The sequence below is a fragment of the Lolium perenne genome, chromosome 4 (assembly GCF_019359855.2).
Source record: "Lolium perenne isolate Kyuss_39 chromosome 4, Kyuss_2.0, whole genome shotgun sequence".
Taxonomy (NCBI): Eukaryota; Viridiplantae; Streptophyta; class Magnoliopsida; order Poales; family Poaceae; genus Lolium; species Lolium perenne.
In genome coordinates this window covers 196,794,438-196,812,154 of record NC_067247.2, presented here as the reverse complement: position 1 = coordinate 196,812,154, position 17,717 = coordinate 196,794,438, and the positions used below count along the sequence as shown (strand labels likewise).

At 42.6% G+C, this 17,717-nt stretch overlaps 1 protein-coding gene across 2 annotated transcripts; it reads right to left on the bottom strand.

Moving 5' to 3' along the window:
• Nucleotides 1-9,816: 9,816 nt before the first annotated feature.
• LOC127295231 (uncharacterized) lies at nt 9,817-14,265 on the bottom strand. 2 transcript variants are annotated; one of them, XM_051325143.2, is made up of 5 exons: nt 13,979-14,265; nt 12,564-12,752; nt 12,016-12,057; nt 10,862-11,179; nt 9,817-10,184 (listed from the first exon to the last, which is right to left on the bottom strand). In XM_051325143.2, the coding sequence occupies exons 1-4, from the start codon at nt 14,090-14,092 to the stop codon at nt 10,865-10,867; spliced, it is 660 nt and encodes a 219-aa protein (XP_051181103.1). In that variant the 5' UTR covers nt 14,093-14,265; the 3' UTR covers nt 9,817-10,184; nt 10,862-10,864. The 2 variants fall into 2 exon arrangements, with proteins under 2 accessions (XP_051181103.1, XP_051181102.1); XM_051325142.2 differs by having other exon boundaries at nt 12,016-12,066; nt 13,979-14,264.
• Between the last annotated feature and the right edge of the window lie 3,452 nt (nt 14,266-17,717).

Below are 17,717 nucleotides of genomic sequence, written 5' to 3'. Positions count from 1 at the left end.
AGCTACTAAGAGCTTTATGCAATCACAATATGAGCAAAATCAATTGTTTACTAAAACTATGAATGAACAATCTGCCTTGTTGAAAAATATAGGAAATCAACTTGAAAATTTAAATATGGAGATTTCTGGTTTGCAAACTAAGCTTTCAAATGCTGAAAACCGAATCTCATACCTGTCTGCGTCACAATCTTCTTTAATTAATAAAATGGCTGCTAAACCTGAGGATAATGATAATAAAATTGTTACTACAGCAAATGCCATCCAAGTTAGAATTAATGAAAATATAAGATTGATGGTTGAATTGCATGCCAGGTGGGAAAGAGAAGAAAACGAAAAACTTGCTAAAGAGAATAATGTAGCTAAAGTTTGGACTATTACCACCACTAGTAATGATAATGATTCACATGTTGCTAAACCTCCTACTATAAATGGTAAAATAATTGGTGTTGGCAATGTTTCTACTCCTAGTGCAAAGCGTGCAAAATTACCTGAAACTGCTAAAACTGCTGAAACTGCTTGTGATAAAACTGCTGAAATTTTTTCCAACATTGGGGACAATGATCCCATTGTAGATCATAATGGTTTAGATTTTGATGATTGTCACATCTCTGAAGTTATAAAGTTCTTACAAAAACTTGCTAAAAGTCCCAATGCTAGTGCTATAAATTTGGCCTTTACAAAACATATTACAAATGCTCTCATAAAAGCTAGAGAAGAGAAACTAAAACTTGAAACTTCTATTCCTAGGAAGTTAGAAGATGGTTGGGAGCCCATCATTAAGATGAGGGTCAATGATTTTGATTGTAATGCTTTATGTTATCTTGGTGCAAGTATTTCTGTTATGCCTAAGAAAATCTATGATATGCTTGACTTGCCACCATTGAAAAATTGTTATTTGGATGTTAATCTTGCTGATAATGCTATAAAGAAACCTTTGGGGAGGATTGATAATGTTCATATTATGGTTAACAATAACCTTGTCCCCGTTGATTTTGTTGTCTTGGATATTGAATGCAATGCATCTTGTCCCATTATATTGGGAAGACCTTTTCTTCGAACTGTTGGTGCTACCATTGATATGAAGGAAGGTAATATTAAATATCAATTTCCTCTCAAGAAAGGTATGGAACACTTCCCTAGAAAGAGAATGAGGTTACCTTATGATTCTATTATTAGAACAAATTATGATGTCGATGCTTCATCTCTTGATGTTACTTGATTCACACTTTCTGCGCCTAGCTGAAAGGCGTTAAAGAAAAGCGCTTATGGGAGACAACCCATTATTTTACTTCTGCACTTTGTTTTATATTTGAGTCTTGGAAGTTTTTACTACTGTAGCAACCTCTCCTTATCTTTATTTTATTGCATTGTTGTGCCAAGTAAAGTCTTTGATAGTAAAGTCAATACTAGATTTGGATTACTGCGCAGAAACAGATTTCTTGCTGTCACGAATTTGGGCAGGGTTCTCTGTAGGTAACTCAGAAAAATCTGCCAATTTACGTGCATGATCCTCAGATATGTACGCAACTTTCATTCAATTTAAAAATTTTCATCTGAGCAAGTTAAGTGCCCCTGAAAAATTCGTCTTTACGGACTGTTCTGTTTTGACAGATTCTGCCTTTTATTTCGCATTGCCTGTTTTGCTATGTTTGATGGATTTCTTTGTTCCATTAACTTTCAGTAGCTTTGTGCAATATTCAGAAGTGTTAAGAATGATTATGTCACCTCTGAATATATGAATTTTGAATTATGCACTAACCCTCTAATGAGTTTGTTTTGAGTTTGGTGTGGAGGAAGTTTTCAAGGGTCAAGAGAGGAGGATGATACAATATGATCAAGAAGAGTGAAAAGTCTAAGCTTGGGGATGCCCCCGTGGTTCATCCCTGCATATTTTAAGAAGACTCAAGCATCTAAGCTTGGGGATGCCCAAGGCATCCCCTTCTTCATCGACAACTTATCAGGTCACCTCTAGTGAAACTATATTTTTATTCAGTCACATCTTATGTGCTTTGCTTGGAGCGTCTGTTTGCTTTTTTTTTTGTTTTTGTTTGAATAAAATCGGATCCTAGCATTCTTTGTGTGGGAGAGAGACACGCTCCGCTGTTGCATATGAACACATGTGTTCTTAGCTTTATTCTTAATGTTCATTGCGAAGATTGAACTACCTCGTTCATTGATATATGGTTGGAAACGGAAAATGCCGCATGTGGTAATTGCTATAATGTCTTGAATAATTCGATACTTGGCAATTGTTGTGCTCATATAGATCATGTTTAAGCTCTTGCATCATGTACTTTGCACCTATTAATGAAGAACTACATAGAGCTTGTTAAAATTTGGTTTGCATGATTGGTCTCTCTAAGTCTAGATATTTTCTGGTTGAGGTGTTTGAACAACAAGGAGACGATGTAAAGTCTTATAATGCTTACAATATGTTCATATGTGAGTCTTGCTGCACCATTTTATACTTGAGTTTGCTTCAAACAACCTTGCTAGCCTAGCCTTGTATTGAGAGGGATTCTTCTCGTGCATCCAAATCCTTGAACCAAAAACTATGCCATTTGTGTCCACCATACCTACCTACCACATGGTATTTCTCTACCATTCCAAAGTACATTACTTGAGTGCTACCTTTAAACTTCTATTCTTTGCCTTTACAATATATAGCTCATGGGAAAATAGCCTTAAAAACTATTATGGTGAAGAATATGTACTTATGTGTCTTATTTCTTAATAAGTTGCTTGTTGAGCGGTAACCATGTTTCTGGGGACGCCATCAACTTTTACCTTTGTTGAATATCATGTGAGTTGCTATGCATGTTCGTCTTGTCTGAAGTAAGGGCGATTTTCATGATCAAATGGTTTGAGTATGCATATTGTTAGAGAAGAACATTGGGCCGCTAACTAAAGCCATGAATCATGGTGGAAGTTTTAGTTTGGACACAAAACCTCAATCTCTTATGAGAATATTATCTGTTGTTGAATGCTTATGCATTAAAGAGGAGTCCATTACCTGTTGTCTATGTTGTCCCGGTATGGATGTCTAAGTTGAGAATAATCAAAAGCGAGAAATCCAATGCGAACTTTCTCCTTAGACCTCTCAGACAAAGTGCATAGAGGTACCCCTTTGTGACACTTGGTTGAAACATATGTTATGCAATGATAATCCGTGTTAATCCAAGCTAATTAGGACAAGGTGCGAGCACTATTGGTATACTATGCATGAGGCTTGCAACTTATAGGATATCTTATACATAACACATATGATTTATTACTACCGTTGACAAAATTGTTTCTATGTTTTCAAAATGAAAAGATCTAGCACAAAAATAGTAATCCATGCTTCCCTCTGTGAAGGGCCATTCTTTTACTTTATTGTTGAGTCAGTTTATCTACTTCTTTCTATCTTAGAAGCAAACACTTATGTAAACTGTGTGCATTGATTCCTACATGTTTACCTATTGCACTTATTATATTACTTTGTGTTGACAATTATCCATGAGATATACATGTTGAAGTTGAAAGCAACCGCTGAAACTTATATCTTCCTTTGTGTTGTTTCAAAACTTTCTACTAAGAACTTATTGCTTATGAGTTAACTGTTATGCAAGTCTTATTGATGCTTGTCTTGAAAGTATTATTCATGAAAAGTCTTTGCTATATGATTCAGTTGTTTACTCATTGTCTTCATCATTGCTTCGAATCGCTGCATTCATCTCATATGCTTTACAATAGTATTGATCAAGATTATGATAGCATGTCACTTCAGAAATTATCTTTCTTATCGTTTACCTACTCGAGGGCGAGTAGGAACTAAGCTTGGGGATGCTTGATACGTCTCAAACGTATCTATAATTTCTTATGTTCCATGCTACTTTTATGATGATACTCACATGTTTTATACACATTATATGTCATTATTATGCATTTTCCGGCACTAACCTATTGACGAGATGCCGAAGAGCCGATTCTTTGTTTCTGCTGTTTTTGGTTTCAGAAATCCTACAAAGGAAATATTCTCGGAATTGGACGAAATCAACGCCCAGGGGCTTATTTTTCCACGAAGCTTCCAGAAGACCGAGGGAGAAACGAAGTGGGGCCACGGGGCGCCGCCACACTAGGGCGGCGCGGCCTAGAGGGGGCCCGCGCGGCCCTAGCGTGTGGGGCCCCCGTGACTCCTCCGACTCCGCCCTTCCGCCTACTTAAAGCCTTCGTCGCGTAACCCTCTGTACCGAGAGCCACGATACGGAAAACCTTCCAGAGACGCCGCCGCCGCCAATCCCATCTCGGGGGATTCAGGAGATCACTTCCGGCACCCTGCCGGAGAGGGGAATCATCTCCCGGAGGTCTCTTCATCGCCATGATCGACTCCGGATCGATGTGTGAGTAGTTCACCCCGGGACTATGGGTCCATAGCAGTAGCTAGATGGTTGTCTTCTCCTCATTGTGCTATCATATTAGATCTTGTGAGCTGCCTATCATGATCAAGATCATCTATTTGTAATGCTACATGTTGTGTTTGTTGGGATCCAATGAATATTGAATACTATGTCAAGTTGATTATCAATCTATCATATATGTTGTTTATGTTCTTGCATGCTCTCCGTTGCTAGTAGAGGCTCTGGCCAAGTTGATACTTGTAACTCCAAGAGGGAGTATTTATGCTCGATAGTGGGTTCATGCCTCCATTAAATCTGGGACAGTGACAGAAAGTTCTAAGATTGTGGATGTGATGTTGCTACTAGGGATAAAACATCGATGCTTTGTCTAAGGATATTTGTGTTGATTACATTACACACCATATTTAATGCAATTGTCTGTTGCTTGCAACTTAATACAGGAAGGGGTTCGGATGATAACCTGAAAGTGGACTATTTAGGCATAGATGCATGCTGGATAGCGGTCTATGTACTTTGTCGTAATGCCCTGATTAAATCTCATAGTACTCATCATGATATATGTATGTGCATTGTTATGCCTTCTTTATTTGTCAATTGCCCAACTGAAATTCGTTCACCCAACATGCTATTTATCTTATGGGAGAGACACCACTAGTGAACTGTGGACCCCGGTCCATTCTTTACATCTGAAATACAATCTACTGCAATACTTGTTCTTTACTGTTCTTCGCAAACAAACATCATCTTCCACACCATACGGTTAATCCTTTGTTTTCAGCAAGCCGGTGAGATTGACAACCTCACTGTTACGTTGGGGCAAAGTACTTTGATTGTGTTGTGCAGGTTCCACGTTGGCGCTAGAATCCCTGGTGTTGCGCCGCACTACATTTCGCCGCCATCAACCTTCAACGTGCTTCTTGGCTCCTACTGGTTCGATAAACCTTGGTTTCTTACCGAGGGAAAACTTGCTACTGTACGCATCACACCTTCCTCTTGGGGTTCCCAACGGACGTGTGTTAACTGCACGCATCAGGGCCCTATAAAAGGGGTCTTCTTCCCCAGCTCGGCCCAAGTCTTCTCTCTCCTCCATTGTTGCTGAGCTCAAAACCTTGAGGATCTCCCTCCCCATCCAACCAATCATGCCCAAACTTTGAGGAGTGGTGGAGGAGACCCCGATCTATAGTTCCACCGAGAAAGATTTCACCAATCCCACCTAGTCCTTTGTGGATCTTGTTGTTAGGGTTCCTATTGTGGGATCTGTTGGAGATGAGCTCCTATGGAGGCTAGCTTGGAGTTGTGCTAGCCCCATAGGGTGTTGGGAGCCTCTAGTGTTGTGGAGCTCGCCCCAACCTTGTGAAGGAATCACCGCCTCGATCGGCTTCGTTAGTGGAGAAGGGAAAGCTTCTTCGTGGGGTTTTCTCGAGGAAGAAGGTGAGGGTTAGCACTTGCACTTGTGGTCCACACCTCCTCAACGCAGACGTACTCCCTCTTGTGGGAGGAACCGCGGGAAAAAGACATAAAAATTGAGTAGCGACCATTCACCCCCCTCTAGTCACGCCCCCGATCCTTTCAGTTTGGCACCGTGGTAGGCTAGCATGTAGGAGAGCAACATGGATCACTGGGTGGATCCTGCACTTCTCGCGTAACTTGAGCTTGTAAGTCACTTCAATGACTCACTTTTCAACTTGGTAGGGGTCATAGAAGCAAAAGAGAGAGAGAAATCATGATTGGCACGAGAAGCCACCGACGTCTGTGTATGAAGTTACAATTTGAAGAAAACCAATCACCTAGTTCAGATTGATGGCTGGAGCGCTTGTGACCGGCCATACTGGTCTTTCATGCTCTACCGCTCACCATGAAGATGTTGTCGGGGGACCTCAGTCATGATGGTGCGTTCTTGTAGCCTAGTACAATTCAAACCATGGTCGCAGAGTGCTTCAAATGGAGAGGTGCCGATTGCAAAAGTGATACGATGAGTTGTACCAGAATTCTGCAAGAGCAAGCCACTTGAAGCATTTGAAAGCGCAGGTGTGGACGGAACACATGTGATATGTCTCCACACAAACTGGTTTACGTGGTTGGTTTGGCCGTTGTTTTGTAGATGGTATGCTAAACTCATCCGCAACTCCGGCTTAGAAAGATTGAATAAATTTTACCGTAGATGACGGGCACGGTAACCCATATATGAAATCCCCGTGGATAAAGTGAGATGTCCAATGGCTGCAGAAGACCGTGAGTTTTCACCCATTCGGCCATTCCCTTTTGGCCTTGTTTGCAGATCAATCGTTGGGCAAGATCTTCAACTCGTTGGGCGATGATGCTCTATGGTCATTGCTCTCTTCACATGCCTCTTGTTTATACGCATTGGCTTACCGAATATATCGCGTTTTATGGCATCATCCTAGGCTACTATCCAATGCAGCCTGAGGTTACATCACGGCTAGCCTTGGTCCGGCCAGCATATTACCTTAGGCAAGTGATGGAACGTACCCCAACTTAGAGCATCTCCACTCGTTGGCGCTCCCCACGCCCAAATTCAGCGAAAGTTTCGTCCGGATTGGAGGAAAATTAGGCCTGGGGAGCGCCGAAGTTCCAGCCGTCCCCCCGGCAGGACACCCCCAACTTGGGGCATTTGACATATTTCAATCAAATTCGACATAAAATTTAACAAGTTCGGCGAACAAGATTCAGAAAATTGCTGAAACAAATTGAACGAAAATCAGTACAATGTTTAACAAGTGCTGAAACAAATGAAGCACACAATTTCACAAGTTTTGAAACAAATAAATAAAGACACACTAGTTGGCGTCGGCGTTGGCGTTGCCTCGGAACGTCCATATGTGCTCCACCAGATCATCTTGCAGCTGTTGATGCATTGTAGAGTCTCGGATCTCCTGGCGCATAGCAATGAAGGCGGCCCATGATGGAGGCACCTGGTGATTAGGCTGTGCAAGAGGTCCCTCTCTCTCATATGGTGCTTGTTGCTCAGCCAGAGGAACCGGATGTTTTCGCTCATTTTCAATAATCATATTGTGTAGGCACACACAGCAGTTCATCACCTCCCACATCTGATCTTTGGACCAAGTCATAGCGGGGAACCGGACGACAGCAAATCTCTGCTGGAGGACACCAAATGCACGCTCGACGTCTTTTCGGCAAGCTTCTTGTTTCTTCACAAACTCGCAAAGTTTGGGGGTGCTAGGTTTCGAGATAGTCTTCACAAATGTTGCCCACTTTGGATAGATACCGTCTGCAAGGTAGTATCCTTTGTTGTAGTGCCGACCATTGATCACATAGTTCACCGGGGGAGCATGACCCTCAACAAGCTTGGAAAAGATCGGGGAGCAGTTTAGGACGTTGATGTCATTGTTGGATCCAGGCATACCAAAGAAAGAGTGCCAAATCCAGAGATCATGGGTAGCCACTGCTTCAAGTATCACAGTGCAGCCGTTTTTGTGACCCTTGTACATTCCCTGCCACGCAAACGGATAGTTCTTCCATTTCCAATGCATGCAGTCAATGCTTCCAAGCATCCCTGGAAAACCCCTAGCTTCATTTGTTGCAAGGATCCTCTGAGTGTCTTCGACAGTGGGTGATCTCAAGTAAAAGTCCCTGAACACTGCTATGAAGGCCCTGCAGAACCGGTAGAAACAATCAAGGGCGGTGGACTCCGCCATCCGAAGATAGTCATCTGCACCATCACCGGGAGCTCCATACGCCAGCATCCTCATAGCCACTGTGCACTTCTGCAGTGACGAAAATCCAACCAAACCAGTGCAATCCGCCTTGCATCTGAAGTAGGGGTCAAAGTCTCGGATGGCATACACAATTTGCAGAAATAGCTTTCTGCTCATCCTGAAACGACGCCGGAAAACACTCTCACCGTGCAATGGATTTTCGGCGAAGTAGTCGGCGTACAACATGCAGTAGCCCTCCATTCGTTGTCTCGGCTTGCACTTCCGGCGACCTGGTGCCGACCCACCACGTCGACCAGTTGCCAGTCCGGCGTACATGCTTGACAAGCAACCGAGGATCATCATGTGCTCCTGGTGTTGGGCGGCGGCTGCCATCTCTTCTCGCATAAGCTCGACGAACATCTGCTCCTCCTCTTCGTCTGAGTCCATGGCCGGCGAGGCAAATGGACGAACACCTGACGGGCGTGGTCGAGGCAACCCGAGCCGCGAGCGACGAGGAGTAGGCCAAAGTCGCAAAACAGGCCGGCGGAGGAGCAGCCAGATAGGCCTTCGTCGAAAGACGGCGGAATATAGGCAGGTGGAGAAGGAGGGACGGCGGAATCTGGGCAACAAGCCGGCGGGGTGGTGCCGGCGGCGAGAGAGATACGAGGGGTGGGGAAGATTTTGAGCGAGGTGGCGGTGGGGTTCGTGTGTCGAGTCGCCGACAGATCGGGTCCTTCCCCGCTTTTCACTCGTCCGGAGTCCCCGATAGATCCCCGGGGGACCGGGGATGGCGTGAGCTCACCGGATGGATGAAGGGCCAAATCTGGACGAAAACGAGGAACCGGGGGCGCGGCTGGGCCGAATTTCGCCGTCCGGATGGAAAAAGCGTCGCTCGAGGGCCTTGTCGGGGAGACGAGTGGAGATGCTCTTATGGCTTGCCACGCTCTTTCTTTTCACATCAAAATGATATCGGGGAGAGCAATTCCATCCTTCATGAGCAGTAGGATGAAATTGGGGTGGGCCATCCAGCCACGCAGACGCTGAAGTAAGCATAACACGACAAGTCGGCTCATGTGCTACATGATTCATGTGGGAGGCCAACGCTCAAACGCTGTTTCTATTAACTCTCTTCCCACACTCCTAAGTGGCATGGTCTTAGTCGTTTCGTTAAATTGTACTACTCTCTCTTGATTGTGGTAAAGTTAGCCGTGAGCCAAAGTTGCCCTCTACCGAGGTCTGTCATCTTGCAAAAATCTGAATCCCACTAGCTGATATATTTATTCACGTGCCGGTTCGGAGACTACGACACTAGCAACGTCTGTAGCAGTACTCAGTAAGCTCGATCAGTACTTGCTGGCTTGCTGCATCTTCTTGAGCGAAATTTAATCGGTTGGTTAGTTTGTTCCTTGTAAGAAAAACACCGAAAAAACAGCAACATATATGCTCCTGGGAAGACCAGCAGCCAAGTTACATGATCGCCATCCAGGATCCCGGAGATGGGAATGTAGCTTAGCGGCTTTTTGCCTTTTTGTCGTTGCAGGTCTTCTGTAATTAAAACTCTTTTCTATCTAATCGGATTGCAGTTCAATTGCCCGTTCCTAGAAAAAAAAAGCCACATCATCTCCTGCAAAAGGATAATAGCTCTGCCAAGCAACAGATAAGACCTAAACAACGGTTTATACTAACATATTCAAACAAGCCAAGCAGATCATGATTACACAAACATCAATGACGATACCACTGTCCAATTACCTACTAATTATAATTAGCAGTACCCATGCTGTTCTTACATCCTTCATGGAAGCAGCACTTGTTCAAGTGTCTGCTCCAAGCTTGTTTTACTTATATACTAGTCTCGCACTACCATTGCGAGCTCAGGTCTCCATAGTATTACATATATAATATTAGTGTTATACTAATACTGAAAATTAAGTCCACGCCACGGTCAACACCCAGCTAGTGCCACTACTCCATACTTATATACTACTAGTGCAACACTACCATTGCAAATTCAGTTCTCCAAATATAATACTAATACTAGCATCATACTGCTACTGAGAATTACGTCACTTGTCCACGCATCCTGCTGTGGCCTTCTATCAGACTCCTGTCGGACACAACAAGAGAATGATGGTTAGCATTTCGATCATGGAGACAACTTTTTTCAAAAGTGGTAGCATGCAGATTAACAAAGCTAGTGGCATCGTTGCAATAAGTAAAACTAGTAAAGCAGGGATATCTGCGACGCTTAAGCTTCTATTTCTATAGAACGAAATATATTGAATGGATCAAAACAGGGTGGATTGCGTCCTCAGCCAATGTCATCATGCATACCAGCACATTTGGGATAATATGCCTCGCTCCTTTTAGCTACAAAAGAATACTCCTATGTTGCCAAGTTTTACACACCCTCTTCCACTCTGCACCACATTCATTGTCCAAACATATGCAACAGACAAATGGAGCTTGTACATTGAATTATCTCCCTCAACTCCCAAGCATACCTGCCCAACTTCATCATAAACGTTTTCCAAAATACAACTTGAACTATCTCTAATTTGACCATCCTGTTAATACCATACAAGTTTTCCTTTCACTGTTCAATCCGTATGATATTTTAGTGTTCTTATGTCTTAACCAATGAAACATAAACCCTAGAGCATGCATCTTCATTGGGTAAAAAGCATAATAATAAGTATAGTATGAATTACTGGCTACTCTAGCAATTTTGCTACTAATACAAATTAAACATAGCAAAGGAAGATCAAATATCAAAAGCATCACCTGTTAGGTGGCTTCCTTCTTCACATCCCATCTAGTCAGCCGCTTCCTTTTACCAAGGTCTCCTCCTGCAGCTGGGACATGCACCACCTGTTGTCGACTTGCGAGAAATTCTTCATAGTCCGAGTCACTGTCAGACTCACTGATCCATCCAAAGCAGGGACGCCTTGCGCGACCACTTCTTGCAGCTGCCAGATGTGGCAATGCTTTAGGAGCAGGTGGGTCAATGATCACTTCCTCTGTTTGCTCAACAGCTAACACAGTGTTAGATGGCTCCTCATTATGAACCTGCACAACTGGCACCATTGCTGCATCTTGTTGCTGCATCACAAACCAAGCCCATATAAGAATTGGACAATATGCATGAGCTTTGTAGCTGGAGGGAATAAGAAACATAAACTAAACATTAATATCCCAAGGTCTTGGTTTAGAGGAAAATCAAAACTGTCACAAGTAACAGCAATTTGTGCAAGCTAAATTGTTTTACAGAGTACTGGTGGATACAATGTTGCAGTTGTATTACAACTTTACAAGACTAAGTGAGAAAATACTATATAGTGCAATGCTAAAAGGCAAAATGCTAATTCATCAGTCAATTATATCACCTTAAAGAAAATAGAGAAGACATCAACCAATACACTTATTTCTGCTGGCGTCATTCTTGTTTTTATGATTAAACATGCTTTTACATGTAAAGCACTTTTTTTACACAAGACCAACAGAGCAGATAAGTAGTATCAAGTGATCTCCACAAGATCAAGAAAATTAAGAGATAATGGCTGCACAAACCTAGTTGAAAAAAAAAAGAATGAAACAGTGAACATAAATATAAGATCAAGTAACCATTCTATAATTCAAATAGCCACTTAAGCTTTCCATATGCCATATTATCATGTTATTCTAGTATCACAAAAGGTACTTCATATATCACATAAAACAATACAAGGGCACTAAAATAGCGATCAACGGCCAGGAACAAAAGCTTTGTTAAATCATACCCACTAACTGTGCAAATATGCAATCACATGATAGGTGTAGGGAGGCATAATTTGAAGGTACTTTGTTTGAGAAACATGTTGCTCCTGCACATGCTTCCCAAATAGCAATCAGTGGCCCAGGAATATTGATAAAAGAAAGTAAATGGATAGGGAGCTTACCTGATCCTCATCTTCGTCCTCCCACTCCTCCTGCTGCTGCTCCTGCACATGCTTCATAAATAACAAGAAGAAAACAAGTTAGTTTATATCCACATCAACCTCTGAAACGCAAAACAGAGCATGTTAAAAATAATATAATATTGGCATGCTTGATCTAAGCGAGAGCCTCAATCCTAGGATGCCTTGTCCATCATGATGTCATCAAAATAATTAGTAGCATCAACTTACTCCTCATTTTCTATTGATTATTTAGTCATGTGAAACCGTACAACGATGGAGAAGTTTGCTATATTCAGCACCAAACAAGATTATGATTGATGTCCTAGGACCAACCTGTTCCTCAAACTAAATGCCTTGAGGTTTTGCTCCTCCTATATCTAGCAAGTAATATTGAGCATGAATTTCTTTTTTTGGCTTGGGATGGCAGTAGGATTGTTGCCTCATTGCCAACTAAAGCAACACAACCTTGCGTATATAGTCAATGTCACACACTGAACAATTACATCTACAAAGATAAGCACAGGAAAGTACAAGTATAGGGAGCTCACCTGAGCTTCCTCCTCCTCATCATCCTGCTGTTGCTGCTCCTCCTCCTCCTCCTGCTGCTGCTCCTGCTTCTTCTGAAGTACCTGCAGCTGCAGCTTCTCTTCCTCCTCCTGCTTCTCCAAGAGGGCTTCCTGCACTACGTGGTAACAGTTTTCCTCCAGGAACGGCCACCCATCGTTCCCATACACATTCTACACAGACAAGGCCAAATTATGAGAGTGACACCACAATAAATAATTACAAGAATTAGCACTGGTGATTGTATTGTTTTTACTCAGATTTCAACGAAAGGAGCAGAAAGATTTCAAGAAATCCTTGAAGTTTACAATCAGGGAACGTGGCAAATGGTTAACAAGGAAAAATCAGGGATTTTTTCAGCCCAAACAGCAGCGAGGAGGTGAAAATGGAGATGAAGCAAATCTTAGAAATTGCTAAGGAGGCTCTTGAGGAAAAATACCCAGGGCTACCTACAGAACTGAATGTCTGAATGCAAACATGAAGAGATCATGTATGGCAGGCTACGGTGCTGGTTGGTAAATATTTCCACAATACTGACTGTCAGAATGCAAAGATGAAGAGAAATAGTTATCATGTATGGCAGGCTATTTCGAAAGGAAGAACTGCACTACAACTAGGCCTGATAAAAAAAGAATATGTGATGGGAGTTCAACGAAAACCCGGGAAGATAGATGGATACCAACCATTCCAGGAAGAAAACCCACTTGTAGAAGAGAAGGCACAAATATTACGTGGGTTGCTGAACTTGTGAATACAGAAATGAATGGTTAGGATATCGGCAAAGTAAATAGCAATCTGCTGCCTATAGACGCAAATGAGGCAGTACTCAACATTCCCTTAGGGAAAATTGGTCATGGCCCGTGGGCATGGGATGCAGAGACTATATATGGTCAAATCAGCATACATGCTCCTTGCAAATCATGTGCAATCTGATGCACACCAACGAAGAAATACAGCGGTTTGCTCAAATGCTGAAGGCAACAAAATTTTGAGAAGACTCTGGAATCTTCCGGGCCCTCCAAAGGTACGTAATTTCTGGTGGCGCGTAATTAAAGGCTTTGTTCCAGCTCGAGAAATTTTACCCAAAAAAAAGACATACTGAACTGCAAAGCAATTGTGTAGAGTGCGGGGCTACTGAAGACACTGTTTTTCGTGTTCTCGAGAATGCACCTATGCAAGCAACTCCTGGCGAATTAGCAGAAACTTCCAAATCGGTCGGTGAAACCGCGGCAAAAAAAAAAATGCTCTTGCAAGTTGCAAGCTGCAAACAAATATCCCAGCAAAAAGTCATCTGGGCCCAAAAGAAAACCGCCGCCTAATTGACGATGTCGCCGGTTTCTATGTGTCTGGGCGGTCGGCGGAGAAGCAGAAATGCGAGGGAGGATGAGAGGAGGTGAACCTTGAGGAGGCTATTGACGATGTTGCGGATGTCGACCTTCTTGAAACCCATCGGGACGAAGTGGTCGATCGCGGCGTCGATCCGCCGGTCGCCACTCTTCCGCTGCCGGGGCATTGCCGAAGCTCGCTCGTGCGGGAGGATGGAGGCCGCGTCGCTGGTGCGGGAGGGGGGGGTGGCGGCTGCCGGAGTTGGGAGGCGAGCTAGCTAGGTCTTTGGTGTTTGTCGATCGGGCGTGAGGAGTGACAGTGTACTGGTTTGGGTGGGTGATGATGAGAGAGGCGAGCCGCGCAGCCGAGAACGTGTCGCGTGCTCCGTCTCGTTGAGTAGTCCTTGCTGCACCCAACGTGTTACAGCCACGGGATGGGTAAGCAAGGGACAGGATGTCAGCTAGGTGTGATGCGCAGCCACATCCCTATGTTATGGAGAAAGTATCATGTGACATAAACCAGAATCTTGCGCAGAAAAGAAAATGAGGTGACATCTGTTATGTTTATCTAAATAAATGACCAAACATGCCTGCTTGGAAGCTTTGCAATAACTGATCTTAAACTAGTTGAATGCCCGTGCGTTGCCACGGTTTTGAAATTTTTCTTCTCGAGTAAAATGCATCCGTGGTACCACAACTTAGAGAGGAAAATTGATATGGTCATCGACCTTAGAAATACATGATGTATGGTACCTAGAAACGGCTTAGTGTTCATTTGAGTCACTTGCTCATCTTACATAGTCGTGCTCGTCTTCTCACTCACTGTTAACCTTGCATGTCATTCCAAGCGTAGATGTTAACTTTCTAATTTTTTGCAAAATGCCCGCAAAAATTCAATATTTCAAACGACAATCTCCTTCCCGCAAGGTCAATCCCCTTCTTCGATGACGACCTCCAGCCTCACGCGGATGCCCCACCTTCAGGGCACCTTCGCGGTAAAAAAGCCGTTGTGGCTGCCAACGCGCGGCCGGCGAATAGGGGTGGGCCAAGGTCAACACACGCGTGGTGAGCCGAGGCGTGACACGCGTCCAGCTGCTCCCTGCATCTCTCCCGGCGTGTTCTCGCATGGGGTCGAGGCAGCGGCCATGGTGCTCAGCATGCCCGACAACATCTCTCCCAGCAGTTCTGCGTGGCGGTCGAGGCGGCGGTCATGGTGCTCAGCATGCCCGACACGTCGCTAAGGGAAAGACTGCCTAGAAATACTCTTCTCCAGACCTCATAATGTGACGCCTTTTTCATTTTCATCTGTCAAATCTACACAATTCTAGCTGCAACTATAGTATAAATTTCTCTTGTTTAAACAAGCTATGTGGGCACGAACTGCATGAACAACAGAACTTCACCAATATAGCAATATTGTACTTTGATAATGTTACCTTGAGCCCCATGACGTTGTGCACTACAGAAACCAAATTAACCAGTTCAAGAGGAAGTGTGGTAGAAACTTTTGGAATGGATTAGTTGCAACTCCAACAAAAAAATATCAGAATTTAGGAGCTGATAACAATAGCTCTGTTCCTATTTTTGAAGTATCAATCCACTGACCCTCCTGATAATACTAACAAAACCATAGACATCAACCAACAAAACCATTGATATCCGAGACAACAAGAATTAAGTCTTTACAATATGAAAAAGTAGGTTTTTTTTTGCTACATGGCTGAGCATGCAGGAATATTCATCTTGTCAGTGTTTAGAGAAAAACAAATGTCAGGGAATTGGTGCTTCAAACTTCAATAGTTGAGTTCAGGTGTGCCTAGCAGATTCAAAGGTCACTTTTCACAACAATTTGGAAATTCACAACAAGCTGAAAACAATGTGAATTGGTAATGCACACCAAGTGATAATTTTCACAATATCGATCCATGGATGAATTATATCCAAATGGCACCAGAAGATCCGGAAAAAAGACCCTAGTTAAATACCCGGAGGTAAAACCCTACGAGATCACGGATAAGATTCGAATTGGACATGCCAATCCTCAAGGACTCAAAACATTTTCATTCCACGACGGTACTACATGCCTAAAAGATATTTAAAAAATGCATTAAGCATAACCACGATCGCATTGTATACATTCTCCAGCTTTTTCTTATCAACGCCTACAATACAATGGAAATCGGTAAAACTAAAACACATTGTGGCCACCTGCACGATCGGGTCTTTGGTGACTCACCTCATCTGCAGAGCTCTAGCAGAAGACGTGCAAGGACATGGTGTATGAGGGACTATCATAAATGAAATATGTCAATAGTTATCCTGATCCATCCACATTCATTTAGAGATGATCGTGGATATCCGATAAGAACATGCTCTGTCATTTACATCTTTACCATAGAGTATAGACTGAAGAAGGAAATGAGTGTAAATGCTATATGGCATGAATCATAGACACTGAATATCTGTTCGATGCACTATTGATACAAATATGAAAGAAAATAATGTAAAATGCTCTTTTTTCGAATTGAGGGGCAAAGCCCTCGATTTCATTGCAAATGAAATCAGACAAACAGAAAACAGACAAAGCCCCCGATTTCATTGTAAAGTGCTATATAGCATAGAAACATGGGACAGACAGGCGAACTACTATCTCAGTACAAAGCCACAAAGCTGATATCTAATAAATTACACCTTCTCAATATATTTGGCCACAAGGCGTAATATAATATGGAAACAAAGATAGATGGCAGTAGAAAGAAAGGAGAGATAGAGCACATACATGAGAGATTGAGGCACTGGATACAAAAGATTGGATCGTCGACCAATGAATTGCATTTCCTAGATCCTCATGTCGAACAGAACAAAACCAGGATAAGTTTTGAGTAATGCAACATAGAGGCCATGTCGTTTACTCAAATCTGCTTCTTATTTGAGTAAGTAATAAAGAATTTTACTCATGCTAACATTATATAGACGGACATGACAATCAGCCGTTACATCAGTAAACATGAAAAGTGTCAAAGGAGATAAAATATGAAAGAAAATAATCTAAAATGCTCTTTTTTTGAATTGAGGGGCAAAGCCCTCGATTTCATTGCAAATGAAATCAGACAAACAGAAAACAGACAAAGCCCCCGATTTCATTGTAAAGTGCTATATAGCATAGAAACATGGGACAGACAGGCGAACTACTATCTCAGTACAAAGCCACAAAGCTGATATCTAATAAATTACACCTTCTCAATATATTTGGCCACAAGGCGTAATATAATATGGAAACAAAGATAGATGGCGGTAGAAAGAAAGGAGAGATAGAGCACATACATGAGAGATTGAGGTCAGCTGGATACAAAAGATTGGATCGTACGACCAATGAATTGCATTTCCTAGATCCTCATGTCGAACAGAACAAAACCAGGATAAGTTTTGAGTAATGCAACATAGAGGCCATGTCGTTTACTCAAATCTGCTTCTTATTTGAGTAAGTAATAAAGAATTTTACTCATGCTAACATTATATAGACGGACATGACAATCAGCCGTTACATCGATAAACATGAAAAGTGTCAAAGGAGATAAAACCTGCATATATTCAGTTATATTTTTGTCATGGCGTATCAGGAAAAATCAATAGCCGAAAACCATCCATCAACTACGGTTGCACACAAATTTGCCTTGATAAATGCATGAAAGATAGGAACCGAAGTATAAATCAGAAATGATGTATCAGTGTTTTTTTTTGCATTACTGACCATGTAGTGCTTCCTCCAGCCGTCGTATCTTTTTTCCAGAAATTCTGTATCAAAGATTCGCC

What these genes read in the sequence shown, in the direction of transcription:
- LOC127295231 (XM_051325142.2), bottom strand. Translation starts at nt 14,092, where the DNA reads ATGCCCCGGCAGCGGAAGAGTGGCGACCGGCGGATCGACGCCGCGATC. An exon ending in TCGTCAATAGCCTCCTCAAG is followed by an intron (nt 12,753 to 13,978) that starts GTTCACCTCCTC and finishes TTGTCTGTGTAG; the next exon opens with AATGTGTATGGGAACGATGG. An exon ending in ATGAGGAGGAGGAAGCTCAG is followed by an intron (nt 12,067 to 12,563) that starts GTGAGCTCCCTA and finishes TTATTTATGAAG; the next exon opens with CATGTGCAGGAGCAGCAGCA.